General features: G+C 42.0%; 1 protein-coding gene across 3 annotated transcripts in view; it reads left to right on the top strand.

Annotated features, from left to right (window-relative positions):
- The first annotated feature begins 3960 nt into the window (after positions 1-3960).
- Positions 3961-19501, top strand: part of STK17B (serine/threonine kinase 17b) — a 28973-nt gene continuing 13432 nt past the window's right edge. The window contains exons 1-3 of one of the 3 annotated variants that reach the window (XM_084779464.1): positions 3961-4116; positions 13414-13577; positions 17685-17897. In XM_084779464.1, coding sequence (XP_084635590.1) covers positions 13456-13577; positions 17685-17897 — 335 coding nt within the window. In that variant the 5' untranslated portion in view covers positions 3961-4116; positions 13414-13455. Of the gene's footprint in view, positions 4117-4867; positions 4891-12063; positions 12199-13413; positions 13578-17684; positions 17898-19501 lie in introns of those variants that run through there. The other 2 variants (XM_084779466.1, XM_084779465.1) reach the window with 2 other exon arrangements.

The following is a 19501-nucleotide window of genomic DNA, read 5'->3' as shown; positions in this document are numbered from 1 at the left end:
ATGAGAGCAGGCGGAGCAAGCCATGAGAGAGCAAGCCAATAAGATGCGTTCCTCAGCAGCTTCTGCGTCAGCTTCTGCTTCCAGGTGCCTGCCTTGAGTTCCTGCCCTGACTTCCTTCAGTGATGGACCATGACATGGAAGTGTAAGATGAAATAAACCCTTTGCTCCCCAAGTTGCTTCTGGTCATGGTGTTTTTATGCCCATGCAACAGACACATTTATTAAGACAACAGTTATGAGTGATTTTTTTTTCTTTTTCCACATGGATTAAACTCTATGTCCTTAATATACAGATACTGGTAGGCGTTCTAGGCATTCTTTGTAAGAAGGATGTGGCAGGGGTTTGAGTGTGCTGCCTTTTCTCTGCAAGACATCACCCTCTTCTCCATCTGTAGGCATTAAGCGTGAGGCCAGGGAGAAGCACTTTCTCTGGTCAGTGTGTGATGGCTGGCCTGGTTGGACTGGGAAAGGTCACCTATCTTGGTATGGTGGATGTAGTGGCATGATCAGAGGAGATCAATGAACATTTTAGACATGGGCATGATTAATTGGAGTGACAGGAAGGGAGGGCCGCCCGTTCCTAGTCAACATGTGAGTTCTGAGCTGGAGGATCCAGGGAACCCAACCGCATTCATTTGCAAGGGCTGCCTTGACAGATACCAGAGCCAGTATCTTAAGCAACTGAAACTGGCTTCTCTAAAAGTTTGGAGTCTTGGGTTAAGGTGTCAGATTGCGAGTCATCAGAGGGGTCTCTGCTCGGCTCACACATGGCTGCCATCTTGCAGTGATTGTCCCTAGGTTTGTGCTGTGACCTATCCTCTTCTAATCGGGACCTCAGTCCCACTGTATTAACACCCCCTTGTATGACCTCTTCTTACTCTGCCTACTTAAAGGTCATATCTCCAGATAGTCCTATTTTAATGTTTGCATAAGGCACGAATGAATTGGGAGAATCCAATCAGTCTTTCATCACCATTCCTGGTCAGTGCCATTCAAGGATATCTGCCCAATAAATAGGGCAGAGGCAATGACATCAGAATAACAGTCGCACTACATGAGGCTGTCCTCTTTAAAGGAAGAACAACAGGAATATAAATGGTTATGAGTGAACTGAATTCTGAATTTCCTTGAGAGACCACAGTGGAACAGTGTTCTCCCCCGAACAGGAAATCCCTTATTACCTGACTCACAGTACCAGAGTCCAGGCAAATTTAGCGGGATATCTTTGGAAGAGCATAAGTGTTCTAAGCATAACCAGGCATAGGATTATGGGACTGCAATGTTTGGCTTTGTTAATTTGATCTAGACTCCCCTAAGAGGTTAAAGAGAGATTGTCAACATTGGGCTGGCCAGTGGCCATGCCTGTGGAGATTATCTTTTCTTTTCTTTCTTTTTTTTTTTCTTTTTCTTTTTTTTTTCCTAGACAGGGTTTCTCTGTTAGCCCTGTCTGCCCTGGACTCGCTTTGTAGACCAGGCTGGACTCGAATTTACAGAGATCCACCTGCCTCTGGCTCCTGAGCACGGGACTTAAAGGCTATGCCACCATGCCCGGCTCCAGGGAATTATCTTAAATGAAGTTATGCGGGAAGGCCAGGCCAGTAGACAAGGTTCCTAAACTGCTTAAGCGTGGAGATATTGAACCGTGTCTGGGATTGTATGTGAAATAAAACTCTTCCCTAAATTGCTTAGGGCAGCTATCTGGATTTTTAAAAAAGATTTTATTTATTTATTTATTTATTTATTTAATGTATATGAGTGCTCTATCTGCATGTACACCTGTCCACAGGAAGATGGCTTTAGAGGGTATAGATGGAACTCAGGACCTCTGGAAGAACAGACAGTGCTCTTAACTGCTGTGCCATCTCTCCAGCCCCTGGATTTTTTTATTTGTATTTTTTTTTTTTTTAGCACAAAAGCAAAAATGAATCTGGCACAAGAGCATAAAAGTAACGCATGTCAAATGTCTGCCATGCACCAATGAACACAGAGTGACCACGCTGGAAGCACAGAGCACAATTCAACAGTAAGTTCTGACAGTTGGAGAAGGCAACCTGCCTGCAGTTCAAAATTAAATAAAACATAAGAAGACTGCTTAAAGGCTGATAACAAGTGGGAGGTGGCAGAGAAATGACTCATTGGTCAAGAGCACATGTTGCTTTCGTAGAGTTCAGAACTGGACCAGAGTTCAGATTCTGGTATCCACATTGGCCTCCTCTGGCACCTGTAGTCATATGTGCACACCCCTCACATACAAATCACTAGAAGTTTTTTTTGGGGGGTGGGGGTGGGGAGACGTCTCAGTTGGTAAAAAAAATACTTGCCATGCCACCACAAGGACCTCAGCACAGATCCCCATGTAAATAGCTGGACACAATGGTGCCTGAACCTGTCACCTGGAAGTCCCATGCTGGGGCAGTAGAGACCAGTGGATGGGTTCCTGGACCACTGGTCAGCTGGATGAACTAAACTGGTGAACTACAGGTTCAGGGAGAGATGGTCTCAAAAATATAAGGTTGGGAACTATTGAGGCTGACACCAGATGTTAACCTCTGGCCTCCATATGCACACACACACACACACACACACATACACACACACACACACACACACACACACACACACACACACACACACTGATGTACATAACCCATGTAAATCCACACCATACACCCTTCCACACACAAAAGCTGGCAACCAAGACGTTGTTGAAATTAGAAAGGTACAGTTATATGCATGTACACACCAAAATCACCACAGGGAACCCCGAGAGGGTACTGGCTGAGACTTTGAGGTTCCTGAAAGAAAACGAGGACAAGCTCCCTGCTTTGTGGATACCAGACAAGTCCACTTCAGTGTGTGGCTTTGTTCCCACCCTAACTTTTATGCTTCCCTGGCCAGAAAGATGCAATATTCCCCATTTGACAAAGCTTAGGGAATCAACTCATTATACTGAGGCCGGTCTAAATAACAGTAGACTTCATGAAATGACTGCGATGCTTTAAATGCATGTTATCCTGCTTGGAGGAGCCTGAAGGTGGCTTAGAAAATCTTGGTTAAATGTGACAAAGGAAGAACAGACTCCCTTTAATATGTTGCTAAGATCTTTTAAAGCAAGATGGTTCCACTTACAGTATCTCTCTCCAATAGCTTTTCAGACCTGCTAAAAAAATACTCTTCACCAATCCTAGATTCTATGTGTATATACTACATATAAGTAGCCTAGGATCTTAGACATATGCAAACCTACTGTGTCTAGCACCAAACTTTTCATTTTTATACTGTCTTCAACGGGTAACCGGTCCTGGGGGCTGGGGGGGCGGGGTGAAACTCAGTGGTGGAGTCCTTGCTTAGCTTGTGAAAGGCCCTGGATTCCGTTTGGACTCAACACTGTCAAAAAGATTTTTTAAAAAAAAATTTAAAAGTTGGCAATGTGCGTTGAGCGAATACAGGTTTTCATTTTTTCTCCCCTTAGCACAGTAAACCATCAATTAGTCTTCAGAGTCTCCCATAGTGCCTTGAGCCAGTGTCTCGGGGACACCCAGCCGGAGGGGTAAATCCTGGAGTCCTCTTTTGAAGTTTCCAAGAAATTCTCCGGAATCTGTAGCAAACCTTCAAGTTTTCCCTATTTGTAGGGAGAGTTCAGGTTCAGGTAAAGAGGACAAGGAAGACTTAAAAAACAGGACTTTGGCAGACAGGCTGGACATCTCCTGCTTCTTTCATGTCACATCCCTGGACCACTCTGAAGGTGGAAAAAGTCGCGGGTCAACTCCGCCCGCCCCCTCTCCAGTCCTAGACTACCAGGCAGCCAAGCCCTCTGGCACGCAGCGCCCCTGCCCAGGCCACACCCACTCTGCGGCCCCGCCTCTCAGCACGCGCGGCCGGCCGGCGCCCCGCCCCGCCCCCACGTGACAGCCCCACCCTCCACGAGCGCTCCGATTGGCTCTCCGGCGGGAGGGGGCGGAGTCTACAGAAGTACAGTGTCCCAGACGCGGCTGCACTTTTCAAACCTCAACTGTAAGAAGCACCGGTCAGCGTCTGTGCGGTCGCCGCCGGGAGTCGCCGCCTCACCAGGGGCCTGGCTGACGGCGACCAGCCGCCGTGGGGGAAAGTGTGCGAGGTGAGAGCCCGTGTAGCCGCCGCCCCGTCGGAGGGCAGAGCCCGCGGAGCCGCGGCCGAGCGGCCGGAGGGGTGCGGGGGAGGGCCGGAACCGGCGTCCCGGAGTGTCGCGCGCAGGGTGCCGGTGCGCCACCGAGGCGGCGTGTGGCCGCGGTCCTCCGTGTGGCTCCCGGGATCGCGTGCTGAGGGCGCGCGGGGCGCCTTCACGTCGGGGCCGGTGGACGCGCCCCGGCCCGCAGCCCGGGAGAGACTTTGCGGCCATCCCGTGGGCCGCTGTCAGTCCCGGCGTGGGAGCCACAGCTGTTTCCGTGACTTTCCGCCTTTTACTTTAAAGCGGTGGGAAGCCCTCTGCGCTCCTGACCGGTCCCCAGACTTAGACAGCCGCATCCCGGACTCGGTTTGGACCTTTATCCTGGCCCGGCCTTACCGTGGGAAAAAGCTCTTGATCTCGCTTCCTTCCCCGGGATACAGATGAGTGCAGACAAAGTGGAAAGAAACTTCATGGCCATCTGGTGGCTGGTGGCTGTGGCTTGTGTTGAGACTAGAGGCGCGCTAGCTTAAGTTTGCAAGTTGAAGTTAAGAACTACCTCTGAAAGCCTAGTCATTTCAATCATACTCAAACTTGAGGTCTGTGTATGACATTCACTGAATGCTTGCCTGACGTCATGTTTACATCCATGGCACCGATAACGCCTAACCTTGCCGGCAGGTTTGATACCGGGTGGACTTTTTAAGTTTTCAGGTCCAGGAGAGAGACTGTGCCTTGGACGGCAAGGTCTGCACAGATAAGTAGGCAAGAGGAGGTATATGAAACATGGAATTTTGAACCCAAGGAACCCAGTTTTATTATGGAGAGATATAAGCTCTCTTTCTCATTGGTATACTGTTGTACAGTCTTCATAGTGAAATGCCCAAAAGTGGTTTTCAACAGTCTCATAAAAGTTGAATCGCATTGCTTTAAAATTGTGTGTAGTTTTTAAAGCTAGTCCATAAAAATAGAGACCAGGTTTTAGGCCTGTCCTCTCTCCCAATCCTTCTCCTGATATTACTTTAAATTTTTTTGATAGTTTTAATGTTTCAAGTAATTAATTTTTTGAGATACACATACGTTTTAGGTAATTTTCTAGGATAAGGGTTTACTATTAAAGTACAGTTATGTATATGACAGTATGGTTAAGTGAGAATAGTAACATTCTGTAACTTCAAAATCTTTTTTGTATGTGGACAGAATAGGGATAGTTTTTTGTTTTGTTTTGTTTTTTTTAGAAATTAGGAGATGGCTCTGCTGGGACAGATACTTGTCACCCACCCAAAGGTCCTGATCCCCAGGCCCTACCTGGTGGAAAGGGAAAACTTACTTTCACAGCTTGTCCATTGACCTCTCCACTTGTATGCAATAAGAAAAAAAGAAATTACATTTTGGTTAAGGTAGAAGTGGCATTTAAGTAGATTCTTCATAAATCAATGTAAATAACATCTATAGAAAATGTAGGTGTTTGATGACAGACACTTTTAATTTTATTTTTAAAGTTTATGCTGACAATGAGCAGCTTATTGGTGTTAAGCGAACATATAATCATGTTTTCTTTCTTTTTGGTTTCTGAGACAGGGTTTCTCTGTGTAGTCTTGGCTGTGCTGTACTCACTGTGTAGACCAGGCTGGCCTCGAATTCACAGCGATCCACCTGCCTCTGCCTCCCGAGTGCTGGGATCACAGGCGTGCGCCACCACACTTGTCTTATAAACGTGCTTCCAATGCTTTGTTTTATAGCCGTTTGACAATTATAAGGCAAGACTCAATTTAAAATTCATAAATCAAGGAAATCAATGACAAATTCATCTACTTTCTTAATTTTCTTAAAAATGATATATTACAATGCATATTTCATGTGTCTAAAATTCTGACTTCCTGCATCTTGACATTTGCTCTACTGTTGATATGCCTACTGGTTTTAAAGGATTTTTGATTTTTGAGACAGAGTCTCACTATGTAGACTTGGCTGGCTTTGAGCTCAAGAGATCTGCCTGCCTCGACCTAAGGCTTGCACGATACCAGCTCAATTTTGATTATTTGCTTATTTATATGGAAGTGTTGGTGATTGAAGTTATGGCCGTGTACATGCAAGGGAGATATATATGCAACCATGCATAGGTTATATTTTCTATACCAGATTATTAGAAAAAGATACATTTTTGAGCTAGATTCAAAACAAAGAAATATTCTATTGAATTAAGTTACAAGTGCATATTTTTAAATGATTATTTTGTGATAAATGTTTCAACTTTGAGTGCATACTTTATTGAGTTATTCTCTTCTATTTACCCTTTCTCGTGCATTTAATTTATACTTAGTTATTTTAAGTCTGTAAATGAGCCCCTTTTTGAATATTTAATATGATATGTTTTGATTGATCACTTTGCTCTTGCCAACTCGTCCAAAAGAGGACATACTTTAAGCATTGAGAAATTTTAATGGTAAAATGTTAATTTTTTTAATCCTTTAAGGATTAGATTCCATTTTGCGTTGTAATAGTTACTGAACAAACAGTAGTATTTCAGTGGTGCTGTTAGTAAACAGTACGGTAACGTATTTTTACAACAGAAACCCGATTTTCCATCTGATGAGCGACAAGTTCTGTGTAGTTGTTGGTCCACCATTGTTTCCACTTCCTCACACTTTCTCATCCTAGTTCACAACTACAGAGTTTATTTCTGTTTCTGAAGGTGGGAAGAGATGGTGTCAGGCTGGGGGCTCCTTGCCTGGGACTGTAACTCTGCTGTAATTTGTACTCCAGTGGTTGGACTAGAGTCAGTTGGCCTCCTCTTGTGATTTTCAAGGGATTAAATTATTGAATTATGATTGCTGTTCAGCATCTAAAACAAATATAACAGTGAGCGCTGTCAGTAGAACACCTGGAACATGGAACCCATCCGTCCACACCAGGCCCTGGCCAACCGAAACATTGTCTTCTTCAGCACAGCAGGAAATTCGCATTTCTTATGGACGCTAGATAAGTGATAAATGACCATCCAGCGTCTCTCTCCTGCACGCAGCTCGGTCTCATTGGGGCCGTGTAGAGAGAGAAGCCGCTTCCCTGCCACAGTCATGAAGATCTGGATTTGCCAGTCTCTGCACAGGAAGGCACGGAGCTCTCAGGGCGTCCTTAGCTAACGTAGCTATTGACATGAAAACACGAGGTCACCTAGTCTGGAACAGTTGGTAAACATGGGCTAAATGTTTTTTTTTTTTAATCTTACATTGTAAAAGATGATAAAATTATTTTGTTCACATTTTAAAATCATGTGACAACCTTGTTTTGAACTCTGTTAGAGAAATTTTAGATATTTATTTGGCCAACTACTGAAATAAGCCGAGACTGTGCTGAAAGCTTTGGCACTGCAATTTCAAGATGAATCTCAGTTCAACTAATCCCTTAGATGTACCTAAAAAGGCAGTTTGCTGTGTTTTATCACATAGCATTTTGTGCAAACATTTTTTAGTTTACTAAGTACACCATGCTAAGTTGCTTAAGCTCAAGTAAAAGGCCACTGTCCTTTAGACATGATCTCATGTTAGATTTTCAGGTGCAGGTGTTTGTCCTGTTTGACTCCTAAAGGAAAGGCATTTAAGTTGACCCGTGGGCTGTAGGCCAGGCTTTCTGAGGAAGAGCATGAATGAGAAGAAGCCACTTACGGGAAGGTAGAAAGGATGGTTCAGGCAGAGAACTAAGGCAAAGAAGTGGAGATAAAATATGAGGTTGAATCATGACAGGAAATGAAGCTGGTGCAGACCCAGCTTCCGGCTCTTTGAGTGTCATCCTACAAAGGATTTTAAGTGATAGTCTCTGGGGCTAATAAAGGAATCAAAGTAGGCAACTTACTTCTAAATGCTTCCATTATTGCATTCTGTAATTTCTGCCCTCATAAGCCCTTTTTATTTGATAACCTTGAAATGAATATTGCAGTGAATAACTATTAATGGAGCTGGTTAGAGATTTAGAAGGATGTTTATTTAGTGTTCATCCTACTTGCTTCCTTCATTCAGTTCAGTCAAGGCGCAGATCAAATCTAACATTTTGTTCTTTTCCTTCTTTCATTGGCCCATGTCGAATCCTTACTGTGATTATTGTAATTGGAGTTTATGAAAAAAATTGGAGAAAGACACCATACTAGTGTAAGATTAAAATCTTACTTGTATCCTCTATTATGCCTTTATCCTTTCTGGCATTGTGTCTATAATTGTTTACAAACACAAATTTACTAAGTCCGTTGAGATTTTGTATTGACATAGTCTGATAAAATATTAAGTGATTTCAAACTGAGATATATTGGTAATTTGTGAATTTAGAACAAGTTATATTCTTATTTAGAAGTGGCTGTAACTATGAATTGTAGAAGAGAAATCTACAGATTGTTTATTAGAAGCAGGAGGATTTGGTGTTGTTAGGGCATACAAGGAGAGACAGAGCCTCATGTATCTTAAGTGACAGGCAACGCCTGTTTGTAGAGACTTTGGTGGACAGAGGTGACATTTGTGCTCCATTATATGCAAAACTGGCCAGAGGAGGAGAAAGGGGAAGATAGCTCGACCCAGGACAGCTCATGCAAGTGTAGTGAGCAGGTGAAAGCAAACAAGAACGCTGGGCCCTTAAACAGCTCCCGAGGCAGGTGTGTTAGCAGCAGCTAGTGTGTCTGAGGGCTGGCATCTTGAGTCCTAACATCAACGCTCGTTTTTGGATTTAAATGGATCTGAAAAACTTGCAGCTGCTTAACTGCTATATCTATTGTCATACCTGTGCCATATTCATCCACTATAACGACCATCAGTTAATGAGTGTTAGGGAATTTGTTAGGATATGAAATTAATACATGCTGAAGCCCAGTTAGAAAAGCCCTTTAGGTCGGCTGATGAATAAGATCCTGTTTAGACTATCATTATTCATTTCACTTAAAAAATGTTCCTGTTCTCTTCATATAACTAAGTAACAGGCGTTGCCAAACTTAATTCTAACTAGTATACCTGTATTTCACATTCTGGACTCTTTTGGAGAGTCTCAGAACAGATCTGGAATTTTTTTAATACTCACTGCATACCTACATATGTGTGTATGTATATAATTATTCTTTGAAAAATTCATACATATATACAGTGTATCATGATCATATTCACTGCCCACTCTCTCCCTCCATCTTTCCTCAGAGCTCCATGACATCTGCCTCCTAACTTCATGTCCTTAGTTATGTAATCTCACACAGTCAGTGCCCTATGCACTAGTGACGTCATCCACAGGAGGAATCCATCAGTGGCCACACACACCCTTGAAGACAAGGGCCCTCCCTCCTCCAATAGTCCTCAGCAAGGGGTGGGCTAGGGGCGGGGCCATGGGAGCTCCTCCTCTCTGTGCTGGAACTTTTTAAAAAACAAATCTTTGTTTGTTTTAAGGATTTATTTTTATTTTATGTACATTGGTGTTCTGCCTGCTTGTATGTGTATGTGTGTGACAGTGTCAGATTCCCTGGAACTGGAGTGACAGACAGTGAGCTGCCATGTGGGTGCTGGTGGTTGAACCCAGGTCCTTTGGAAGACCCACCAGTGCTTTTAACCACTGAGCCGTCTCTCCAGCCCCATGCTGGAGCTTTTAAGGACTTGATCTCACACAGGTAACCACTGTGGCTGTGAGCTGATGTGTGCAATGTCCATGTCTTGTCTAAGGACAGCATTTCACAGTGCTCCTTTCTGTCCTCCCGCTCTTATGTTCTCTTCGAAAATGTTCCCTGAGAAAAATATTTTAGTTACTGATTTAGCCATTATATAGAGTTAAAACTAAGTTTATTCAAAAACTGTGAAGTATTTTTTTTTTTGAGACAGAGTTTCTCTGTGTAACCTTGGCTGTCCTAGACTCGCTTTATAGACCAGGCTGGCCTCAAACTCAGTGATCCACCTGCCTCTGCCTCCCGAGTGCTGGGATTGAAGATGTGCACCACCACTCCCTGCTTAATATTTTCTATGTAACATTAAACAATGTGTAATGATTTTATTTTGTATATAGCCTGAAGTTGTACATGGTCTCTGCATGAGATCTGACCTATCATTTTGATAAACAGCACCATCAGCTATATGCAAATGCAAAGAAAAGCCTGGCCAGTAATGGCTCTTGAACTTCAGGCAAAGTCAATTCTTGCTTTGTAGATTGACACCTTTGCATTTTTCTAGCCACATATTCACAGCCATTTTCTATCATAAGACTTTATTAGTTGTTTTATTGTATATTCATTTTATATTCATAATATTTTAAGTTTAAAGCCGTCACTCTCAGGAGATGACATGGCAGCAATCACAGCTGTCTTTTTGATTATTATTGACATAGTGCTTGAAGTTTACATAAACTGAAATAAGAAGTTCTAATTACCATAATCCCTCCAAGGATGACGACTACAAATATTTTGCTGTAATTTTCCAATCTTCTGTTGGCTCTCATGGTCTACCTATAAATTTATCATGTTATTATAAACTCTATGTCTGTACTTTCATGCTGAGTTACAAAGTAACCTTGGGAAGGGCAAGTTTCTTGAGTGTTAATATGTTAGGCTTCAACAGGTTTTGGGAGTGTTTTTAGACTTATAAATCATGCTTAATTGAATATACATCTTTGATGCCATAAAAGGATCATGTTGCCTCTTAAAATTTCAGAGTAGGGATGCATATCTGTAATGTGTTTAATAGTTCTAGTTTCTCAGAGAGGCAAGCATCCTAGAATCTAACATCTACATGAAGTCAGAATCTAGGCTCATGGACTTGTCTCTCTGGTAGTCATGTTCTCCTTGGTGAGGTGTTGGGGAGTTAGTCCAGTTATAAGAGTGGCTAGGCCTGTCCCTTCTGTGTGTAAAAATGAGAGTACAAGTGTAATAATGAGCGTGGACTTTAAAGTGTAGGAACAACACTCTGAAATGCACAGATGGTGGAGAAAGGCTTGCCTAACTGACTAAGTGTAGAAAGTGATATCTGCAATGATTTTTCAGACAATGAGATGGGCCAGGGAACCAATGCCTTCAGAACTAAGAAGATAGGGAAGGCTCAGGCAGTGCCAGGTGTGGTGGCACAGGCCTGTAATCCTCGCACCCAAGGGAGAGGGTTGTAACCAGGTCAAGGGCAGCCTGGATTACACAGAGCTCTAGGAGCACTGCATACTTGAGACCCTGAAAAGGGAGAGCTGTTTACTTTGGCCATTCTGCCAGGGTTTTCACATGTCTTTTATGTGTTTTTACACACACACACACCCTTTATTATTTTTTTTATTTTTGGTTTTTTGAGACAGGGTCTCTCTGTGTAGCCTTGGCTGTCCTGGACTCACTTTGTAGACCAGGCTGGCCTGGAACTCACAGTGATCCACCTGCTTCTGCCTCCCGAGTGCTGGGATTGAAGACATGCACCACCATGCCTAGCCTTCTCCCTTTTCTTAATAAGAATGCCAGTCATACTGGATTAGGGCTCTGCCTTAATGGTCTCCTTTGAACTTAGTCACCACCTTCAAAGCCCTTATCTGAAAACACAGTAACAGGGGTGAAGTACTGGGGGTTAATACTTCACTTACAGATACAAGAAGATGTAGTTTGGCCTATAATAGTAGCTGTTAGGATTTGAATATATTTTACCCTCCAGGGTTGAATTCCCATCATGAGGTGCTCTCCTTTCTTAAGGCAAGGTTTTGTTGTATAGTCTTGGCAGATCTCCTACTTATTACTGTATATTTCAGGCTGGCCTCAAACTCTTACCAGTCCTGCCTCAAGCCTTCAGACTGCTTTAGCCTTCTGAGTGCTGGGATTGTAGGTGTATGTGCAGCCACGCCCAGCCATTGTGAGGTATAAAAGGTGAGGCCAGATCTATGGCTAGAGCCACTGGGAAGTGGTTAGGATTACATAAGGCCCTTAGGGGAGAACCCCTGTGGCTTAGGAAAGGAGGGAAAGAAAGCAGGCCATGTGCACACACTCCTTGTCTCTTGCCCTGTGATGCTGTGATGTCTCTGGACTCTCCAGCAAGAAGGCCAGCATCACTGGACGCTCCTTGGCCTTGCACTTCCAGAACTGTAAGCCAAAACAAGCACATTTTCTTTATTAATAGCCTGCCTTGGGAATTTCAATATAGTAACAAAAACTAGACTGATACAACAGGGAACTTAAAACTGTGTGTGTATGGCGCCATAGCTATAATAAAGAGGTACAGAGTTCAGACCTGGAGCATTTCAGCTCCGTCTCCCCCAGGGCTGGCACTGTCAGACTCCTAGAGGTGTATCCCCAACTATCTGGGGAAGTGTTTTTCCCCAGGACCAAAGGCTACAGAGAAATAGTTTAAAGATTTGAAAATCAAACAAAATATACTACAGAAAACTACACTCCAGTTACACTGCCTGTTTGTTGAGAAGAACATAGTAGTTGGCATTTTAATGTAGCAAAAAAAAAAAAAGGGGGGGGGGGAGTTACTCTCAATCAGGAAGTTAGGAGGGGATGTGTCAACGGAAATAGTCTAGAGGGTTATTATAGGAGTCTTAGCTGAATAGTTCCTGATCTTTCATTAGGCAGATTGCCAGAGAGTCCACCATAATTACACAAATTTGGTCAATAGGAAATAGTAAGTTGCTATTAAAACTGGTTACATAAAGAACCCAAAGTTGCAGGCAGTTGAACTTCAGATCCGGACCAGCAAAATGATAGCGTTTTTGTGAATGCCATGCTCAACACTGGGTCCTTTCTGCCAAGGGCAGAACTCTTAAGGTCTAGGGGAGTCTCTGGGTTTAGTTGTGGAAAGTAGCCCATCCACGAGCAAGTTCTAGCGTTGTCTTTTGCAGGGCAGTAATGTAACTCACAAAATGTGAATTTGCCACCAAGTTTGTTTGGCCATATGAAGTTAAGACAAATAGTCATTACATTACTATATTAAGTTCCACAGGTGTGTAAAGCTGTATCTTCAAGAATGGTAGTTCACAATCAAATAAAAATGGCACCTCGTTCTATTTCTATCCTATTTTTCACTGTTGTTTAAGCAGTTTCATGTTTGAGTGAAGTCAGTGGCTTTGCTTAGGTGCATGGAGGACAGGACAGCAATCTGTGTGTCTGCGTGCTCCTGGCACCCTCCCCTGTGAGCAGAAGCATCTCCTGAGGCTGGCGGTCGCTGAGCTGCCCTATCTAATGCTATATTTGGAGCTGTGTAAAGTCGTGCACATCCTGCCTGAGATAGTCTCTTTTTCTTCGTTATACTTAAGTTACCGTACATCCTCCCTCTTCCTGTCTCTCCTTTTAACTAGGTAAAGTAAGTGTCTAGAGAAGCAGATTTGGCAGTTGCCAGCATGTCTCGGAGAAGATTCGATTGCCGAAGTGTCTCGGGCTTGCTAACTACAACACCTCAAACGCCGATGAAGATGGAGAATTTTCATAATCTCTATACTCTTACATCGAAAGAACTCGGGAGGTAAGGACACTTTGATGTGTGTGCTGTCTAAATGCAGATCTCTCTCTCTTCTCTTCTCTTCTCTTCTCTTCTCTTCTCTTCTCTTCTCTTCTCTTCTCTTCTCTTCTCTCTCTCTCTCTCTCTCTCTCTCTCTCTCTCTCTCTCTCTCTCTCTCTCTGTTTTTCGAGACAGGGTTTCTCTTTGTAAGAAACAGCCCTGGCTGTCCTGGATTCACTTTGTAGCCCAGACTGGCCTTGAACTCACAGAGATCCACCTGCCTTTGCCTCCTGAGTGCTGGGATTAAAGGCATGTGCCACCACCCCTGGCTAAATTAGGATTTCTTATTTGTGCTATAAAACTCACTTGGAACCATGATCAGTGATTAGAAAGCAAAGCCTTTCTTCTGTCCATTTGTATCACTAGTGATGCCCAGTCGTGTCCTGTCACATCATTGTTCTGACTTGAGCTGCCTTTGCTCTGGATCAAAATTTGTGTGATGTTCTCAGTTGTGTTCTTTTCTTTTCTTTTCTTTTTTTCTTTTCTTTTCTTTTCTTTTGCCTTAGTTGAGAAGATAGACTAAATGTGTTCAAGTTGCCTTTTATTGTAAAACATTTAGAAACTGCTCTGCACAGATACTTAGACAAAGACTTAAGTATTCTTACCTGTTTTTCTAGGTTACTATTTGGATGAGTAACTTTATAAGATTATAATAGACATGCAAAATATAGGTATGAGAGCTAACGAGAGCTTTTTTCCTTTAACTTTGTAGAGGACTTGCCTGTGACTCTGTTAGCTTTAACTGGCTACAGGTGAGGTGATGTCAGAAGGAGCATGCATGGATTGGAGTTAGTTTGCTCCATTTTAAAGCAAAAGCTCAGCATAGGGTCTGAGTAAAACAGTCATGTTGCTAGTGTCCCAACGTGTCTTCTTGGGAAAGACTTCATTGCATCTTCAAATTGCTTTGGTTAATGACTCACATGATAAATATCGGTGCATTTAATTTTCAGTGTTGGCAATTAGAAATCTTATTTTTTAAATTTTCCATGGACTTTAAAATCCGGTCAAGCTTGTAACCAATCTTGGCGTACATGGCTTACAATGTGGGGTTCTGAGCTTGGTTTCTCGGGAAGGCTTGCATATTGTGTAATTTAGAAATATAATTCTAGCATGTTGAAAACTACAAGTTATCTTTCTATGTCAGCTAGGTTTAAAAATTAATTTTAAAATGTCAGTGTTTGAGAGTGTATTTCCCTTTAGCAACACGAAGGAAACTAATGTAAGTCTAAGTTCATTTTTCACTATTCTCAAAAAACTGCATTGTTCCTGTTTTTTAACATGTTGGCTAAGTTTTTTCCACCCCTCCCCCAGCCGAGCAGAGTTTCATCGGCCTTGTGGTTAGAAGGGTGAGGCAGATTCAGAAATAAACGTCAGCTTCCTCTGTGGCTCACCCTTCCCAGCCCTTCGTAGTTCACTCTGTGTTCTAGAATGCCGAGGTAACGGCCAGACCTTTCACTGCTGGGAAATCCAGTCAGTCTTGCCCTTTGGAGGTGCACGTTGACTATTATTATTAAAGTTTTAAGCGTTCTTGGCTATTTCTCTTAAATTCGGTACAGGAATATATATTAAAGATTATTGCTAGACTTGTAATTTACAGCTGGCATCTTAGAGTATAAACCAGATACTTCTTTTTATCCCCTTAAAGCCTCTGACAGTTATGGTAAAATATTTATCTTGTTTCACAGTATTCTAATGAATATATGCATATGTAATCATATGCAAATATACTGGTGTAACTTTATCAACTTCTCAATTTTTTTAAAATGCAAATGTGGGCCAGGTGGTGGTGGTGCATACTGGAGGCAGAGGCAGCAGCAGTGGCAGACCTCTGACTTAGAGGTCAGCATGGTCCAGGATGGCCAAGGCTACACGGCAAAACTCTCTCTTGAAAAAAAAAAAAGAAAGAAACAAAACAACAACAACAACAACAAAAAGCAAATGTGTATTTTAAAACATAGCACAATGTGTGGTGTTATATAACTACACAAATTTAGTGTTTGTTCAGAAGCACTTCAGTGCTTTTGTATATTAGCTAAATATAAATTTTATAGACTTGATTAATTACATTAGACATGTTCACTGTCCTCATAAAGCTTTTTCTTAGCAGTAAATACTGTCAGAGGACCCGCCCACCCCACCCCGTGACGTTTGGTCAACTTTATCCTGGATTTATGAGTATAAATGTAGCTTTAAAAAGTCTTAGGCCACCATGTGGTGGCGCATGCCCTTAATCCCAGCACTCAGGAGGCAGAGGTAGGAGGCAGTTCGAGGCCAGCCTAGTCTACAAAGCAAGTCTAGGACAGCCAGGACTGTTACACAGAGAAACCCTGTCTCGAAAAAAGAAAGAAAGAAAGGAAGAAAGAAAGAAAGAAAGGAAGGAAGGAAGAAAGAAAAAAGTGAGTCAGGAAGGCCTGAAACAGAGGTAAAAATAGATGAAACTTGTCAATCTTGTTACCTGTTTTTGAAGCAATTTTAGTTGATAGATAGCATCAGCTAAGTGGAGTGCAGTGACGTCGCCGCACACGGGGCCTCTTTCAGATATGTAACATCTTTCCTAAATTTTATAAGGTGAGGTTTTTTCTAAAACCCCAAATCTCTTTTCTGGTTTGAGCAAGTTTTGCTTCTATATCTAAGTAAGAATTGGTGGTTGTTAAACTTAATAAGCAAATAAATCTATTTTAAGGGGAAAAATTATTCCATGGCTGTGAGACAAGAAGGTTAGAAATTTTTGCTACTTGACAGTAAAGGATCAGGTTTGTACATGCAACATGATTAAGTTGAGGTATGTTTTAATACCTGTAGGCTTGAAATTGTAGCTTATGTACGTGGTTTTTAATTATTTGCTACATGTTTTAGATGATTGACCCTGATTTTGAAGTAATTGGGAAATAATGAGGAGGAATCTGTCATTCTGGTTATTGGGAGTAAGAAATAAAATCTAGTCAAGCAGGATGCAGTCCTTTAATTCCAGCACTCGGGAGGTAGAGGCAGGTGGATCTCTGTGATTTTGAGGCCAGCCTGGTCTACAAAGTGAGTCCAGGATAGCCAAGGCTACACAGAGAAACCCTGACTGAAAAAGAAAAAAAAAATCCAGTCAAGCAATTTATTCTCCTAGCCCGCCACCCCCACACACGTTGTGGACATCACGTGGGGTAGCCCACTCCCACGTTGTGCACATCACGTGGGGTAGCCTACTCCCATGTTGTGGACATCACGTGGGGTAGCCCACTCCCACGTTGTGGACATCACGTGGGGTAGCCCACTGTTGGTTGACTCTCGGTGTTAGAAGGGTAGTTCCCACAGCAACTGCAGCAGTGAAGTTGAAGTACCACGCTTCTGGAGATTTATTTGTACTTAAGTTAGTATTAGAAACCAGAGTGTGATTTATCCTTAGTTATTAAGTTGGGATCTTTTAGACTAATGCCTAGAAGGTTTATGATCGGCTTTGATCTGCAAACCCTCTGGAATGGAATGGAATCATTCCTATTTAAGGGCATTTGCATTTTGGGGTAAGTAAATCAATAGCTTTTATTAGTCCTTAAAATAGTCCTTGCTTCAAAATAGTATCTTTACATCTTTGTAAGGCTAATGCTCACAATAATGCGTGCATATACCAGGAGAAATAATCTTTCCTCTTTTAGGTTTGGGTAAGCTGCTAAGTACTTCTGTTAAAGAGATAAAAGCACATGTATTTGCCTCAAATGATAAACATGGTGTTACTCGGTGCGTTTCTACCAAACTGCTGATCACCCTTAATTTCTTAGTTGATCATAAAATACATTTGAGTACCCTCCACAGGATATCCTTTAGATGTTTGTTAAAGCATAGCTGGGAGGCAAATGAAATTATCAGACACACTGAACATGCATTATACTGATAATAAAAATAATAGTTTACCTGATATAATAGTTAGTCATCTATATTTTATGTGGCAGCAGTGTAGATTTTTATAAAAGAACATACGGTATTTGAGTCAGCTTGTAGAAAAAAGAAAATTTCCTAATGGCACAGATACATGAAAGATTTCCCTTTAAGTTGGTGGTATGAAATTGTCCTTTTCTTTCTTTATAGAGGAAAATTTGCGGTGGTTAGACAATGTATATCAAAGTCAACTGGACAGGAGTATGCTGCCAAATTCCTGAAAAAGAGGAGAAGAGGGCAGGACTGCCGGGCAGAGATTCTGCATGAGATAGCCGTGCTGGAGCTGGCCAGGTCCTGTCCCCACGTCATCAATCTTCATGAGGTCTACGAGAATGCAACTGAAATAATTTTGGTGTTAGAATAGTAAGTATGCGCTCCCATACATTTAAGGTGTTTATTTTAATTGGTGGAATGTGGTATGAAATGTCAAAGATAACAACAGCAGTATGATGAATTTTATGCCGGTTGATAAAATCTTTATTTTAGTATGTATTACACATAGTTTATATTCATTCATTGTGACAAGGCTAAATGTATACCCTCATACATATACTCCAAAACTAGTAACAGCAGGTAACAAACAGAAGATAACACAACTTGGGAATATAGTTGCAAGAATTTAATTCTATACTAATAGTACATAAATTGAGGTTTTCTTCTAGAAAATAATGACAACTAAAATTGTAGTCATTTTTATGTTTTACTAATTTGTTCTACTAAAACATGTCCAAGGAAATAAGTGAAGAAGTGGGCTTGCAGAAAGATGTGTACTACATTGTTACCCATTTAGAGTACAGATGATGTAAAAGGTAGTGTCAGCAATTAGCCAAAAGAGAGAAAGAAGTATCTCTTGTTAGTGAAAAACTGAAAACACTAAACTAGTCAGTAACTGAAGAAGTGGTATGAGCACAGGACTCTTTCGGTCGCCATGACTTGCTAACCTATAGCCAACATCTATGGTTACAAGTTCTTGAAGATGGACAACATTTGAAAGGGATTAGTAAATTACTAGTGAGTTCACCTCCGGTCTTGATAGGCTTTAGTAAAGTTTTAGCATATACTACAAAAGATAATTACTATTTTAGAGAAAATAATGCTACAAACTATATAGTAATAGTTTTTACCAGCCAATGAACATAATGCATTGGCCTTTGAATTTAAAAATGTATTTGTTCTATTTTGTTTTATTTGTATATGTGATGTGTGTGTGTGTGCGCATGCGCGTGTGTGCGTGTGTGTAATGCATAAGCATGTGGAAGCCAGATACAGATTTTAGGTGTCTTCTCAGTTGCTTTTCACTTTATATACTGAGTCTGGGTCTTCCGCTGACCCTGGGGCTCACCCTGTCTGCCAGTCTGTCTGGCCTGTCGGCTCCTTAGATTCCTTGTCCCTACATCCTGTGCATTAGGATTGAGAGCAGGCTGCCACATCTGCTTGGTACTCAGAACGCGGTCTTCAAGCTCGCTTGGCAAGCCCATCACCTCCTCAGCTCCTATGAGTTTTGTTTCAGTATTTATTCGGTAAGGAAGTAGACTCGGTGTTTTGTGCAAGGAAATGAATTTGGCTAAAATTGTGAGTGAAAGTGCTGGTGTTTAAGAAATTAACTGGCGTGTAGTTTACTGAACAATTAGTAGTATATGCATTTCTCAGAACAAGATACCATATGAAAATCTGTTACAGAAGCATCAGAGTCAGTTAGACTAGCAGGAAAGATCAGGATATTACCAATGCTGTTTCATTCTTCATACATTTTATGATTGCTTTTGTCAAAGTCTCTCCAGCTGCCTTTCCTTTACTTTCCTATAAACCATGGGGAAAGCAGTTAACGTTAGAGTCAAGGAAATGCTAGGTGCGGACGTGAATACAGGACACTGACTGTGTTAATCAGATCCCGTCTGGAGTTCATCTGAAGAGCCACAACAGAGCTCCTTGGAAACATGCTGTATCTTATACATAGACTGTGTTCA

Source organism: Acomys minous (assembly GCF_964271855.1).
Source record: "Acomys minous genome assembly, chromosome: 4".
Lineage (NCBI taxonomy): Eukaryota > Metazoa > Chordata > Mammalia > Rodentia > Muridae > Acomys > Acomys minous.
This window is presented reverse-complemented; position numbering and strand designations above follow the sequence as displayed.